At 39.1% G+C, this 14556-nt stretch overlaps 1 protein-coding gene across 3 annotated transcripts in view; it reads left to right on the top strand.

Annotated features, from left to right (window-relative positions):
- The first annotated feature begins 460 nt into the window (after nucleotides 1–460).
- The window catches only part of LOC138045810 (transmembrane protein 120B-A-like), a 34644-nt gene continuing 20548 nt past the window's right edge, over nucleotides 461–14556 (top strand). Inside the window, exons 1-4 of one of the 3 annotated variants that reach the window (XM_068892438.1) lie at nucleotides 461–562; nucleotides 2034–2155; nucleotides 8765–8884; nucleotides 14545–14556. The exon at nucleotides 14545–14556 is cut by the window's right edge and continues 42 nt beyond it. In XM_068892438.1, coding sequence (XP_068748539.1) covers nucleotides 479–562; nucleotides 2034–2155; nucleotides 8765–8884; nucleotides 14545–14556 — 338 coding nt within the window. In that variant the 5' untranslated portion in view covers nucleotides 461–478. Of the gene's footprint in view, nucleotides 563–2033; nucleotides 2156–8764; nucleotides 8885–9159; nucleotides 9361–9500; nucleotides 11018–14544 lie in introns of those variants that run through there. The other 2 variants (XM_068892437.1, XM_068892439.1) reach the window with 2 other exon arrangements.

The raw sequence follows: 14556 nt of genomic DNA, 5'->3' as shown, positions 1-14556 counted from the left end.
AAAAGTACTTGCAGACAATTTTTTACGCAAAGGACAGCTGAAAAAAGTGGAAGCGCCGGATCTTGGGAGATCTAACCAGCAAATAATTTGTAGATTTAAAACAAAATAATACTGCAAGGCTGGTTGTACGGCAGGCCGTGCCTTACGAAATATTGATAAATCAAAAAATGTGTATCCTCACAGCCGTACAACCAGCCTTGTAGTATTATTTTGTGTTAAACCAATAAAAGTATTGTTCCAGTATTGTTATCGAGTTTGGATTTGTCGCCAACTCATGAGCTCGACTGCGTGGGAACCAATGTCCGGTGTGGCAACCAACCAGAAAAAAACCGTTCGATTCGCCGAGTGAATTTTTCGGATTGCAAACCGGAGTTCTTGGTCGAATGGTAAGCGCTCGTAGCCTCCATGAACGCGTTGCGTGCCTATGTTTTCAACGATTCTTCGCTCCAGTCCTAAAGCCATTTCAAACTTCGCCAAAATGGCGGCGATAGCACGGATTTCTAGCTTGCAGGAATGGGAGGAAGAATGGGATGTCTTGGAAGAGGAAACGCAGAAGTTTAAGGTTTTTATTTTACTGCTAATCGAACTAAGTATTTTTCTGCTAAATTAATGCTTGTACTACGTTAGGGGTGGCTCATTTCAAATCAAAACAGCGTACCTATTCAATACACTAGCTCGTACAGCCTGTCGTCCTTTTGGCGAATGTTATGAATTATTTAGTGTAAGGTAGCAGTAAATTAATTTGCGTGAAAAGAACCTCCAAGGAAGTGTTTTAAGATCGAGCAAATCATCACAAGCTGATAAATATATATATTTTTTGTCACATGCAGACCGCGATATTGCCCACCCTTCTCACGGGTCAAAGGTTCCCTCGCGGTCTCAACCCGGGTTTGATTGTAATGATTTACTGTATCTGGAAGCTTCAGAGTAAAAGGTTATCCTTTTACAGATTTACATGACGGATGTGGCAAACCGAAACAACCATTTCCATTGAAAATTATTAATGTGGAACAATTAGGCTTTCGACTTCCCAGTTCTATGAGTGTAAATAAATGGTTAGCGTGTCGATTCGTACACAAGTCGACTCGGACCCACTCGAGTTGTACCCAACTCTCACTCGATTCGTACCCAAATCAAGGATAGACCAATTCAAATCTCCTGGGATTAAGATTCTTTGTGTATTGTATTTGTAAAGTTCCACTGTGACCAAAAAATCAATTCTTATTTTTCTATGGATTTCAACATTAAGCAACCGAAGTTTTAAGCCTTCGTTTCGAAAAGACACCTGTTTATTTTAACTGGAATTTTCCAATTTACAGGAGTTCCTGCATAAATATGCCATTTAAAAGATGATTTACCTTGGAAAATGGCTAAAATGCCTTCGTTACCTTCAATTTCATAAATATTCTAAGTTCAAGGCGTTATTTTGCGTGTGGGGGGCCTGGTCTCATTCTTAAAGAGTCGCCAATTGGTGTAACACAAACACGCCCTTTTGTTCAGATTAGCAAATCTGTTCAGAAATATGATACTGCACACAAAAGTGTAAGAAGCTAGTCGTAGCATACAGGAATATTAATAATTATTGATCATTCATTTGGCATGTTAGCTGTGTCCTTTCAACTTTTAACGTGGTGCACCAATAGTGCAGAAGACCTCTTTTTTTTTTACTTGTCCCAACTAATGTCGATCAAGATTCATAATTACTGTTCCCTAAATGTCTGTAGGGCAGTAAAAACGTGTGTTTTTTTTTATCCTGAAACCTTGAAAAACAAGCTTAAAATTGCTCAGAAAAAAATTGCATAATTTACAATATTTATCGCATAATTGGCCTTTGCAATCGCATAATCTGCCCTGCACATTTCGCACAATTTGCATTTCTTCATCGCACCCTATCAGAAGGCTTGTCATTAAGAGACCTTGTTCTTTGATTGATGATGATAATGCTCTTTCTGTAGACTATTTGAGAACTTTGAGTCTTTGTCTTAGCATAATCTCAGTAAAAAGTTGTAGTCTCTATGTTTTTCTTGTTTTAGCAAACAAAGTTTCAAGATTATCTTGAGAAAATGGATGAATTTCATGCTAGTCAAAAATCCTGTGTGTCTGCTGTGAATTTACAGAAAAGAAGACTCGCAGATTTTCGGCAATCCCTTCAACGGTATGTGAGGATGTAAAGGTTGCTAGAGTATGAAACCTTGTGTGACTAGTTGCCATGAGTTATGATACACATTTATTTACCACTTCCCAGTTGGGACATTGACAATTATGCTGTTTGTTGTGCATTTTATAATTACATATAATTAAATAGAGCTGTTACAGCTGTAGACTGCTCGCAGTCCCTTCTGAGTTAGTCAAACCGCTCACTTTGGTCACGCGAGCATAAAGGAACTGCAAGATCTTCTGTAACCGACACGTTCAGAATCTCATGCTGCACCAGCAACGGGAGATTCTGAACGGTCCGTTGACAATATTTATGGACCGCTGACAAATTTTTTTGACCAGTTAATTACTTCTTGTCAGATTGTGATGCCAATCTGTCTTTGATTTTTCCTCCAAAATTAATGGCTAACACATGGGACCCAACCAAGAACAGAAACTTGCGGTCAAAGTTCTCCTGTCGGGCAAGTATGTTATGGCTGTGCTATGACTTGTGTTTTTGGCAAGACCATTATTTATGAGAGCTTTGTAATCTCGGTACGAGTGTCCCAAATCAAGCGCCATCGATCAGGATAGTTTCTTGTCACAGCATCACAAAAGTCCAGATTTGATCAAACAAGGGTAGTTGCCTTCAAGGAGAAGGGGAATTCGTTGAATGACATGGCTTCTAACAAGTATTGAGTCATCTTTTCTGCGGAACAAGCTCTGTCTTCTGACTTCACTGACTTAATGATAGGTGATGAGTCCTCCATTCTAAACAAGAATTTTTCCCTGATAGTTGTAGACAAACATCAAACTGCCAAAACTTGCCAAACACTCCAACATTAAATTAAATTGAGTACAGTAGTTTTTCTTTGGTTTCATTTGTTCAATCAGCTAGATGGACTATATCTGGGATAGAAATCCCTGCCCTTTGTGCTGCAGAAGTAGCCGCTGGAGAAAATGTCTGATACGTACATGTACAATGTAAATCATGGGGTATTAATTCTGAGCCCCTCTCTGCAGAAGTAATAGTTGCTAGTTGCTCATTAGAGCCCTAACCTTCAATCTGTGGTTGTGTCACAAACAAGTCTGAGTGATAGCCATTTAGGGTATGAAACTTGAAGCCTGCTTTGAACTGACTGACCCTGGAGGAAGTTCAACCCTGTATCTACATGCAAAGATGTTGAAAGGGGATTGACTTGTTGTTCATGGCACCAACAAGTCCACTTTCTTCCGGCTGAGGAGTAAATTTTTTCTGTTGTGGTTCTCCATGCAGCCAAGGGCGGCAGTCTTTGAGCTGGCTGTGAAACTGATAAACCTTGGTATCGACTCCTGGGACTAGCCATGCGGTTAGTTGAAAGTGCACAAGAGGATGTCCTCCTGTTTCAGTAGCCCTGGGAAAGAAGGGAGCAGTATGAGATTGTGTATACTTAGTCATTTCTTGTAAAACGTCTACCACAACTGGGTTTCCAACATTGGCCTCACAATAAATTGTCAACTGAGAAACTGACTGTAGCAGAACTTGCCCCAGACACTGCTGTTAGTGTACATGTATGACAGGAAACAAAATTACACATTTCAGCCTGTCGTACAATGTACACAGGCGCAGTGGTAAGAGCACTTGCCCTCCACCACTCTGGAGCCATGTGATTGTGCTCCACTTGCTCTTATATGTAACTACACCATACCATCTCATGAGGTGTATCAAGCCCGTTGGGAGCTTATCAGTTATTGTTTTGTGGTTGTATTTTATAATTTTAATGTTGTCAGGTTTTAATGCACATCAACGTTTTGGCTAATAAAGAAATTGATGAAAGGAAATAATTAAATCCAAAAATTAATTTAATAATTTGAAAAAGTACATGAATGTGTATGTTTAATTTTTTAGCATACTCGTGCATGATCGTACATGTACATGTAGCTACAGTCCCTGACAAAACCTCTTGAGACAAATTATTGATTACGCAGACAATAATTATACCGGTACATGTAGATTACATGAAAAAATGCACCCCCTCCCCCCAAAGCCCCCCAGGGCTTGAAATAATTGCGACTCAATGGTCGCGATTTTCAGAACTGATCGCCAGCTGGTGAATCAAGTTTTGTCTGATAACCCAGGATAAACAGTAGACAACTTTTGTATATGAATCTTTATTATGATGATGAAGTCGTTCCGAACTGGTAGCTAGAACGATTCACCTTTCTTTCCCCATTAAAATAACGTATAAATACTACAAGAAAATCGGTTTCTCACATTGTTAATTAATAGCACAAATGTAAATGTACTTTGATACTAGTACTTCGATCACCACGTTTACTAGGCGGCATAATTGTTTCAGCGGCTTCATGGGATCGTGGGCGCAGTTAAACACTGCATGTTTCTTCCCGGTTACGTGAATTTTGCGCCCGGATGATGAAGATTCAGCAAGAAGGTTAATTGAAAATTTAAATCCATTGTCAGTTGTGAATGCTGAAAACGTAGATTTAGCTATATTACCGAAGGACCTCAGAACTAGCTTGATATTGATAATATATTGATAATGAACCTGGACGCCGCATATTTGAAATTTGCATGGAACCTTCAAAAAGCAACCTGTACCCTCAACATAAAGTGGGTTGGAGAACTAGTCCCCTCTGTTAGAAAGCAAACAGCTGCAAAATTGACTGCACAAGGTGATTAATAAATGGAGATCAAGGCTGCTGCCTAAGAAAATTTTAAAGCGGCCCTCAGAGCTAAACGCTGAGAACTTAGGAGCCCAGCATATGAAGTGAAAGGTGTTGCTGTGAAAAATTAAGGCGCCCAGGGCTATTCTTTGGGAGCCACAGGCTACCGGGCTGCTGATTCTAAAAGCTACTGAAACCATATACAAGCCACTCCTTTTATTTAATCTCGGTCGGAGACTGGTACGAGCATTGTGGTTGTTTGGGGGCCTAGGCCAAGCAATTGTAGTATTGCGTTTGGTCGCAATTGTCGCAATAAAGCACCTGTCACTGTAAACCCCACCCCCAACCCCGGGGAAACATGGGGCTTTGTGGGGTCTTTGCCTCTTTGCCTTGCCCGAGGGAGTGGGGTATTAATTCATTTTTTGGCGTTGCCTTCCTAGAGAGGCGAGGGATTTGTACATTTTGGCCTTTGCTTTTCCCTATGGGGTGGGGGATTAATACATTTTATTCCGTTGCCTGGTCCAAGCAAGAAGGAGTAAGGAAAGGTTGCAGGTTGCAAAGGTGTCAGAATTTGCACAGTAGGAAGTACAACATGTAGCAAGGAGTGACAGGCCTACACAACTCCTTAATGGTTGAGACTTTTGTACCGTACAAAAGGGATTTTCCACTTTGAAAAGATATGAGTGGTGGCTCTTTGAATTTAAATTTGCTGTAGAGAAGGCTGGTTTTGTATCAAGTGCCAATTTTTTAACAAAACATGTTTAAGGTTTGGCACTGCTGGGTGATACTGCGTTATAAAGGGCAAGATATCTTTAGGAATGTCATTCCTTTGCTTCAGCGCTGATTCCCTTTCTTTGAATTTGATGTCTGATAGGAGCGTCTCAATCAGACGTTTTGGATAGCCTCTAGCACAGAGACGTGATTTGAATTTGTATGTTCTTTTCAAGACTTGATCTTGAAGAATTAGTTTGTAGAAGTCTTAAGGGCTTTGCTCTTCATGAAACCTTTTTTGACACCTAGTGGGTGGCTGGAGGAAAAATGAATGTACTGAAAGGTTTCAGTCGCTTGAAGTGTGTTTTTCATTGTGATTTTGAAAGCATTTGCCTTTGTATACAGCAATGTCTAGAAATGCGGCTTCAGTGTTTGAGATCTCAGCTGTAAATTTGATGGTAGGGTGGTGTGAGTTTGCTTGTGTGATGAACTTGTCTACATCCGGTTTGCTGACATCCCACAACGAAAAAATGTCAATGTATCGTTTCCAAATCATTGGCTTTATGACGCTTTTGCTAGGAATCTGTGTCTCAAGATCGGCCATAAAGATATTTGCAAAGGCAATGGCCATTTTAGTACCCATGGCGGTACTGTGAATTTGTATATAGTTCTTTCCGTTGAGCTGAAAAGAATTCTCTGTGAGTATGACTCTTAGCATGGCATCAGATGGAACTTCACAAGTACGCTTGAAGACCTACAGTACCGCCTGGAAGTATTGACCCCTAGGGACGAGGCAATACCTCGTCTTTGCCGCAGGTAGTGGACGCGCGGCACCGAGGTATGCAAATTTTTTTCCCTCGGTAAAACCGAGGTGCACTTTGCCGCGGGAAATTTGCCGCGGGAGAAAAGACGAGGCTTGCCGCGGGAAAGAACGATGATCTGTTACTCTTGTATAATAAGCGGAAGACTGTTCAAAAGCCGATTAACGCTTATAATCCCAGATTAAAAATTAACCAAGAAGTTTATTTCTCTACTCCCAAATGCTGTTCGACGCTGATATTCGGATAAAATTTACATTAGTAGATGTCGATCTTGAAAAACTAAAATAAGCAAAAGAAACTTTAACCAAAACGTTGAAAACATGAAACAAAAGTTTACGCTAATCCTGGATTAAGTTAATCGGCTTTCGAACAACCAGTCCCTGGCTACTAACATGCCTACCTTATTATGGACACTTTGAATGACTTCAGTCACATTTTGTTCTATGCTAAAAGCTGGTACATTCTTTTTATTTAAGTTACCTTAAACTGAAACATGTTTCTGTCTTACATGACTCATGTTTACTGCAGTTGGTCTCAGTCAAGAATCGTTCCATTACTTATTGGCACGGAAGCTAAAGATAGGATCTTTCGAATAAGGATAAACTTAGTCTGTTAACCCTTTGGTTGTAACCACTAAAAGTGTATACACATTTTGTTATTCTGCTTCCAGTATCAAAACAAGTCCACAATGTCGTCGTAAGTCACGCAAACAAAAAACAGTGGTACTGTCTATGGGGGTGGGGGGAGTGGCACGGGATTTCTAGTTTATAATTTATAATGGAACTATTAAAGTAGGCATAGTTTCAATTATGGCCTGTTTTGTTCCTGTTTGTACTGATTTCAATGTTTCTTATAAATAATGTATCAGGATACCGCAATGTACCCTCACCCCCTGACAGATGATACTTCATATCCTCATTGTAATAAGCTGAGAAATAAGCTTGTGAGTGAGACAAAATTTAATATGGAGAAACTTACAGAAAATCACTTATGTCTTACATGTAAAGTTATTCAGTCCCCTATCAGGTATCATAATAAAATTGACCATCTACGGGCATCCGTTCACTGTTTGCGTGACTTACGGCTAAATTGTGGACTTGTTTTGAAACTGGAAGGTGTGTACTGACAGAAAAATGCATGTATCACATTTTTAGTGGTTACAACCAAGACATGGACTCTTGCTATAACCAAAGGGTTAACAGACTGAGTTTCTGGTTATCCGAAAGACCCTATCTTTAGTTTCTGTGCCAATAAATGCCACTTTTTTTTCTGTCGCGCAACATTCAAGCTTATCATGGCGTTGTGTCTGTTTAAACTTAACCGTGTGAGGAGACAACATACAGCACCCAAATCTCTGAGTAGCGGTAAATTTTCAGGGGTTTCTTTCCCGTAAATTACCACTATTACCACCAGGTCTTAGGTCTTAGTTTTCATAACAGCTGAAACTAAGGTCACGCCATAAAGAAATGTATGTATCGTTCATTAGGGTGATTTTTTTTTTTTTTTTTTATGACCTGAATCTCAGAATATCGTCCAATTGTCAGAGTAGTACAAATGTCGCTCTCCATTCTCGCTCAATTATCATTCAATTTTTATTGCTCCTGTCAGGCTGATTATCGTCACGCTCTGTATCGCTCATCAGCGAGACTTTTTATGGCCCGAATCTTGCCCGCATCTCGTCCAGAATTTTCATACAGGAGGGCATTATCCTTCTTTGGTTTTGTTTTGTGGTTAATGCCCCATTTTTCCCGGAGGAGGGGGGGGGGGGGGTGGGGGGATTTACAGTGACAGGTGCATAAAGGTAAGTTGCTTGCCACACGAGCTGTAGAAGAATAAAGAACTATGTTTTGAAGAGGTGAAAAGCAAGCAGGATGAAGGACCCATGTTTGCCTTGCTATGGAAAACACAGACTGTGCTTTGCTCCATTCAAATAACCTAAAGAGCACTACCACTAAACTAAAGGCAAAGCCGAAAACAGCAATGGCTTTAGAGATCTTTCTAGTGCTTTTTTTGTGCCTTTTAATGATAATGACTTTCCTTGCATGCAAAGTTGGTGACCAAATTTTCCCCATTAGTCGCCAGCTGGCACCTGAGCAAAATGTTAATTTCAAGCCCTGAAATCAATGCTGGTGCTCTTTTCAAGGAAAATTAGACGGAAAACAACATTGCATAGGGGTGAAGTAAGGTATCATATTTGGCAAGATCGAAATTTATTGTGACAACTCTGTAATTGTCTCAACAGTTTTGTTGGGTATTGTAGTTTGCATGTAGTAACGAAAGAATGTTTTATATTTATAAAATTATTAAAGGTCCATAAAACTCACTAAATGTAATAATTCATGTCTCCTGCCATAATTATATGATATGAGATGTAAACTCACATGAACAATATGGAAAATGATAAAAAAACGATAATGAGTTTTGTTCTGCAGGTTCATGAAAGGAGAATTAACTGATGAGCAGAAAGCACATGGTTGCCAACTTCAGTTGAAAATTGCTGAACTGGAAAGAAAGATTAAATTTTTTGAAACTAGTCTACCTTCACAAGCAGGGTAAGTAGTTTGAACTTTACCAGAAAGTGTGCAAAAGCTGTACAAAAGCTGTAGAAATGTCTCAACCTAATATTTGCTTTTACAGTGTAATATTGAGCTTCACTGAGTGTGTTTTAAGTCACAAGCACTTTTTCAGGTCGCTTAGCGAGTGACAACCAGAAATCCAATGAAAACATTCCGATTCCCAACTCACTTAAAGTTAAGTGAATAGAATTCTCATTAAATTTAAGTCACCAAACCAGGTACATGTAGCTTAAGCGAGTGGGTAATTAATTTCAGCCAGGGAGGAGTCGCTTGCAGTTACATGTATCCATCTGACAGGGCTGTCAAATCTGAAATACAACACAATGTGCTATTTTGAATTTATTCCTCCCATGAAACTTCTGTGGCAAGTGAAGCGAAATGGAAAGAGCAAATTTTCCACTCTATGATCCTAGAAGCATCCCAACAAATGACACACAATCAAGCAATGCAAGGTGAGTTTATTCCCTTTAAAGGTTGGAGATGCAAAGCATTCAGCTAACCTAACAAATCATTTCCTTTAGGGTGTCTCGCTTTGTTATTCCTCAATTGAGCGATCACTATAAACCCTAACCCTAAGCCCATATATTTTCAGTCCAGCCCTATGGCTTCCACCACGAAGACTTGCCCGACCAGAATCACCGATGGAATCGCAAACAAGCACCACGACGAGCCTATACCGGAGTGCTAGTGCAAGTGGTTCAGTTGAAGACCATGTTGCCAGCAAGGAAAACAAGACCAGCACCAAAGTCCGCTCCCCCAACTGGTCAGATGCAGAAATCCGTTTTCTAATAGGACTATGGAAGGATCGTTATCCGATCAGCAAAAGGCACAACTCAGCTGTGTGGGAATCTATTGCCAAAGAACTCAATAGTCTATTGAGGGAACAGGGACTTGCGTCCATCCGCACAGCAGCCCAATGCAAGGCTAAAAAAAAGAATCTGGCAGACGATTATAAACGTGTGAAGGATTGTAACAACAAAAGCGGAAACGGCAGTGGAACTTTCACATATTTTGAAGAACTAAATGAAATACTGGGCTGCAGAGCCAAAATTACCCCGAAAACCGTCATTGAGTGTGGTTTTGATGACAACAACTCTGCAATTCCTGGACCATCGTGCCAAGCAATGGAAGAGTTATCAGAGTCTGGTGATTCTGAGAGTGACGAAGAAGAGCAGACCCTTTCACAAGTGCCGTTTAGATGTGAACTAGCAGCCAAAAAAGAAAAAAATCCTTTGGCTAGTACTCTAAATTCATCCAAACAAAATGGCCAAAAATCTTTCAAGAGAAAACCTGGAAGCCAGCCCGATAAGAATGCCTCTAGTTTTTCCAATCAGCCTCCAGTTAAAAGGTTGAAAAGAAGAGAATCTAGTGGCCAGAGCTCTGGCAGTGCAGAATATTTTTCCTTTTTAAATGAAAGCCAGAAACGGGATCATGAATTTTTTGAACGGCTTGCTGAAAAAGAGGCGGAAAGGGAAATCAAAAGCCAAGAATTGATGGTCTCCATGGTCAAAGAAGTCGCTAAGATCTTTAAGGGAGAATAACTGAGCCCATGTGAAAGTTTAACTTTTTATGGACAAATATCACATCAACAAAAGTCCAGGGCCTGTTTGCTCAAAGCCTGGTTAGCGCTAATCATTGAGTAAGAGAAATTGATATCAAAACCTATACATTGTAGGTTTCCATGGTAAATGTAAACATGTATTTATCGCTGGTTAGCGCTAACCATGCTTTGGGCAACCCAGGCCAGGAAAAGTAACTTTGTTTTTAATACCGTTTTGTTTATCGAGAAATAATTTTTTCCAAGATATGTTGACAAAACTTACATGAATTATACAGTGTAACTGAGACATATAAAATTTATATATAATAATTATTTGAAGACAAGCAAAAAGAAAGTACTATCATAATCATTTTTTCCAAAATTATTTTGTTGAAGTAACGGAGCACCAAGACTAGTCTAATTTGAAAGTGTTTGTTGCAGGTACACCTTGTTGAGAAAATTTATGCTTTTCATTTATTTTTGTTATCACATTTCAACAGAAGCACATGAACTGAAAGTGTTTAACTCTGGTTTGAGCTTATTTGGATGTAATGTAGCTCGTGCATCTTCGTAAGACTATGCTATGGAACTGCTTCCTATTGTAATAGTCAGTAGGGTCATTTTGGGGGGCGATAATGGGTATAATTATGTGATGCATCAATGGCACCAACCACTTGGGGAAAACAGTTGCAACCTATCTCTTGGAATTCGTCATTTGCCTCCTTTTGGGAACTTGCTGAAATCCTTAGCAGCCATCAGAAGTGCTGAGCAAAATAATATTAATCTTTTAATTTTTAATTAGCGTAGTGCATCTTCCAACTCCAAATTTAACAAGTCCTGTGGTCCTGTACAAATTTCGTGTTGTGAGCCACGACAACAAACAGCTACACGCTTCTCCACAGGAACCGCTTGTCTCACGTTTGTGTCTCATAGAACCAAATTGGAGACAACTGAAACGTTTGCCTTGAGATGTTGAAATGTTCACTCCAAATGTTATCAGTGTGTTGGTTTAAAACCATGTTCTCAAAGCAGAATGGCAGTCTTTCTGGGACCCACGCAATTTTCCTTCTGTGGCATATCTTTCTATTTTATTAAGTTTTGCCACAATACAATTACATAATTATATTAATATAAAAACGGTAGAGATAACAATGTCGAGGAGGCCTAAAAGAAACTATGAAGCTTATATTAATTAGGCCCCCTCAGTTTTAGTTTTGTAGAATAGAATTAAGAGAGTAAACAAAAACATGGCAACGGATATATTATTATACTAATAATTGAAAAATACAGAATTAAAAGGAAAGTAAAAGCTGCCATAATCGTAATACTTAACACATTTATATAAGAATACCAATAGTTATTACAAAAAACATTTCATGCCTTAAGAGCTTTTTTAAAGGAGGCAGGGGAGAACGAGTTAAGAATCTCAGAGAATGATGAAAAATGCACCCTTCTTATTCTTCTCCTTCCTCAAAGTGCAAGCAATCTAAACCTTTGCTTAAATGGCTTTCTTCTTTGGACACGAACAAAGTGCGTAAAACAGTATAATAAGAAGGGGGTACAAAAGTCACACAAGCTTTGTTTGGAGTTCCCTAGAGCTGTATTAATCAAATTGATGCATTCGCGTACGCTCTCTCCTCCTATTATATTACCTATAAAACTAGTTTTCCTAAATGGTAGAAATGCTGCCGAGGGGAAGTTCAATTATGCTTGCAGTAATTTAACGACAGTTCTTGCATGGAATTGAAGGGAGATTTTAATAGGTCTTGAGCAGGGACAGTACCAAACGTGGACCTCCTCCTGGATGTCACTCTTGAGAAGAAAGAAAACAATAGCTGGTTCTCACAGTGATTTCGTCAAATTCTAACATTAAAATCACAAGGTCTTCTGAATTTTTATCCAAAGGAGGTTAAAGTTGACCTAGAACAGTAGAATCCTGATTTCTCGAACCTCCAGATAACTCATGATAGTTGTCATTTCCCTTGGAATTGAGGCACTCTATGACTCTAATTTTACCCCCGATTTCTCAAACCCCCGATAACTCGAAACTCCAGAAAACTCGAATTCTCGGCTCCCTTGGGAAAAATCAACCCTCAAAACTCATCGAACCTTTGAAAATTTACAAGCCACTGCTGATGATGCCCTTCCATGCGAGACTTTGGGCGAAGAAATGTACAGTCCCTGAACTTGCATTGGCAGGTGTAACAGCTGACGTTGTCAATGAATGTGACATTAATATATGAGCCTCAAACTGACAAGTTCAAGCTGTCTACATGATCTGCAGATATTGAAGATGGTGATGAGTCGAAATGGGTGCAGGGAGTGGTGTTGAGATTATACATGAACCACCAAAGCCACCATCACGATGTGAAGTACACCATGCAATTGGGGTACTTGACACATTCAGCTTTTTTGCTTATGAGGCCTACATCGAAAAATCTGCACCAAAGTACCCAGAACATTTCAAAAGTTATAGACGAAAGTTTCTTGGTTGCAAAATGGCAACAACATTATTTTTGTTAAGGAACATTGTCCTGTAAGGTAAATTAATTGAAACGCTGTATAACATGTGCAGAACTACAGCCTGTGTTCTAGTGCAATCTGTGACATTACCTTTTCAACTACAATACGTTTTGTTTGTAAATAAATGCCACTCCCTTGTAGGAAAGCATAGGATATCATAAGTGATATAAAATACTGAACATGCATGTAGGACTTTGCTATTTTAATTTAGAGAAGGAGATATCTTGAAAATTAAATACACCTTATTCTAAAATGACCGTCATTTTAATATTCTTTTGTTTGGTAGCAAATTAGCCTGTGCCGCTCATTCTTAAGCTAAAAATTCCAAATGCAAGCAAACAAGAGAATGCTATAAAAACAAGGGCCATTTTGGAATAAGGTGTATTGTGCACTCTTCGATAAAGTATTGGTATTAGTACAGTACTGTACTCTTCCAATTACACTGTACATGTACGTGTAATTGCCACTCTTGAAGACAAAATCTGGAATACATTGAAGGACCCCTCGTGGATCATTCAGTGTGTTTTGTCCCTGCCAAAGCATTTGCTGTCACTTTATTGGCTGGGGTGCTTTCATCTAACTTAAGGAGGCTCGAAAGGGTTTTCCGCTGAGCGCACGCGCGTAAGCCACACGCAATTCTAAAAGCTGTTCGCGTCAGCTCATGATTCAAAGTGGGTCACCAGAAATAAACAAATATCGCTAATTTCGCTCACCTTTCTTCTAATTCTTACATATATGGAATATAAATAGACATTTCCTATTCATGAAAACAACGAAAATTTTACACGCACGGTTTAATGGTCACTTAAATCCGTTTGTGTTGGCCTGTAGCTTCACTCGTGCGTGCACCCGAATGAGCGGGTGACGCATGCGTAAATGCCGATCTTGTAACCCCCTCATTTTTCCTGAGTTTGCAACTTTATTCGCTTATATCTCTGCTTCCGGACGGTGAATTTTTTTCATTTTTTGCATGTTAGCTTTATAGATTAATTTAAAACATTTGTCTTTCAAATTTAAAGAAATTCTGTAGGTGAAAAAAGAAATTAGCAATACATTTCAAAAAAACTTATTTTTCTGAAAAACTGACCTACAGATTTTGTTGAATTTTAAATATATTATAGATTATTTCTAACATTATCCAGTAACACTCAATGGGAAGATTTCACTGTCCCATTTTTTTTCAAAAAAGACAATATATCTTGTATTTATGGCTCAAAGAAATGCCTTATATCGTTGCCATGGTAATGCTATTTTGGAGGAAAATGTGATGTGAGAAATCTATGATGGGTACTTAATACTGTGGCCAAATTTTGTCTCGATATGATTACCCTAACTGTATCTAAAAACAGAATGTTTATTTGTTTGAAAAAAGGAGAAACTATTTCGAGCCTCCTTAAACTGTGTGCAAACAAACCTTATGTAAATTCTTATAAACATTCTTCTTCATTCTTCATCCCCTTCATTGGAAGCAAGCTGTCATTGACAGTTAAACAAGACTCATCATTTTCAAGGATAATCAGGAGCAACAGTAACAGACCTTTCCAAATTAATGTAATCTTTATCTTTCTTGCAGGTTGTTCCTGAA

This window comes from Montipora capricornis, chromosome 4 (assembly GCF_036669925.1).
Source record: "Montipora capricornis isolate CH-2021 chromosome 4, ASM3666992v2, whole genome shotgun sequence".
NCBI classification, from domain to species: Eukaryota; Metazoa; Cnidaria; class Anthozoa; order Scleractinia; family Acroporidae; genus Montipora; species Montipora capricornis.
The sequence above is the reverse complement of the archived record's forward strand: the minus strand, read 5'-3'. Positions and strand labels throughout refer to the sequence as shown.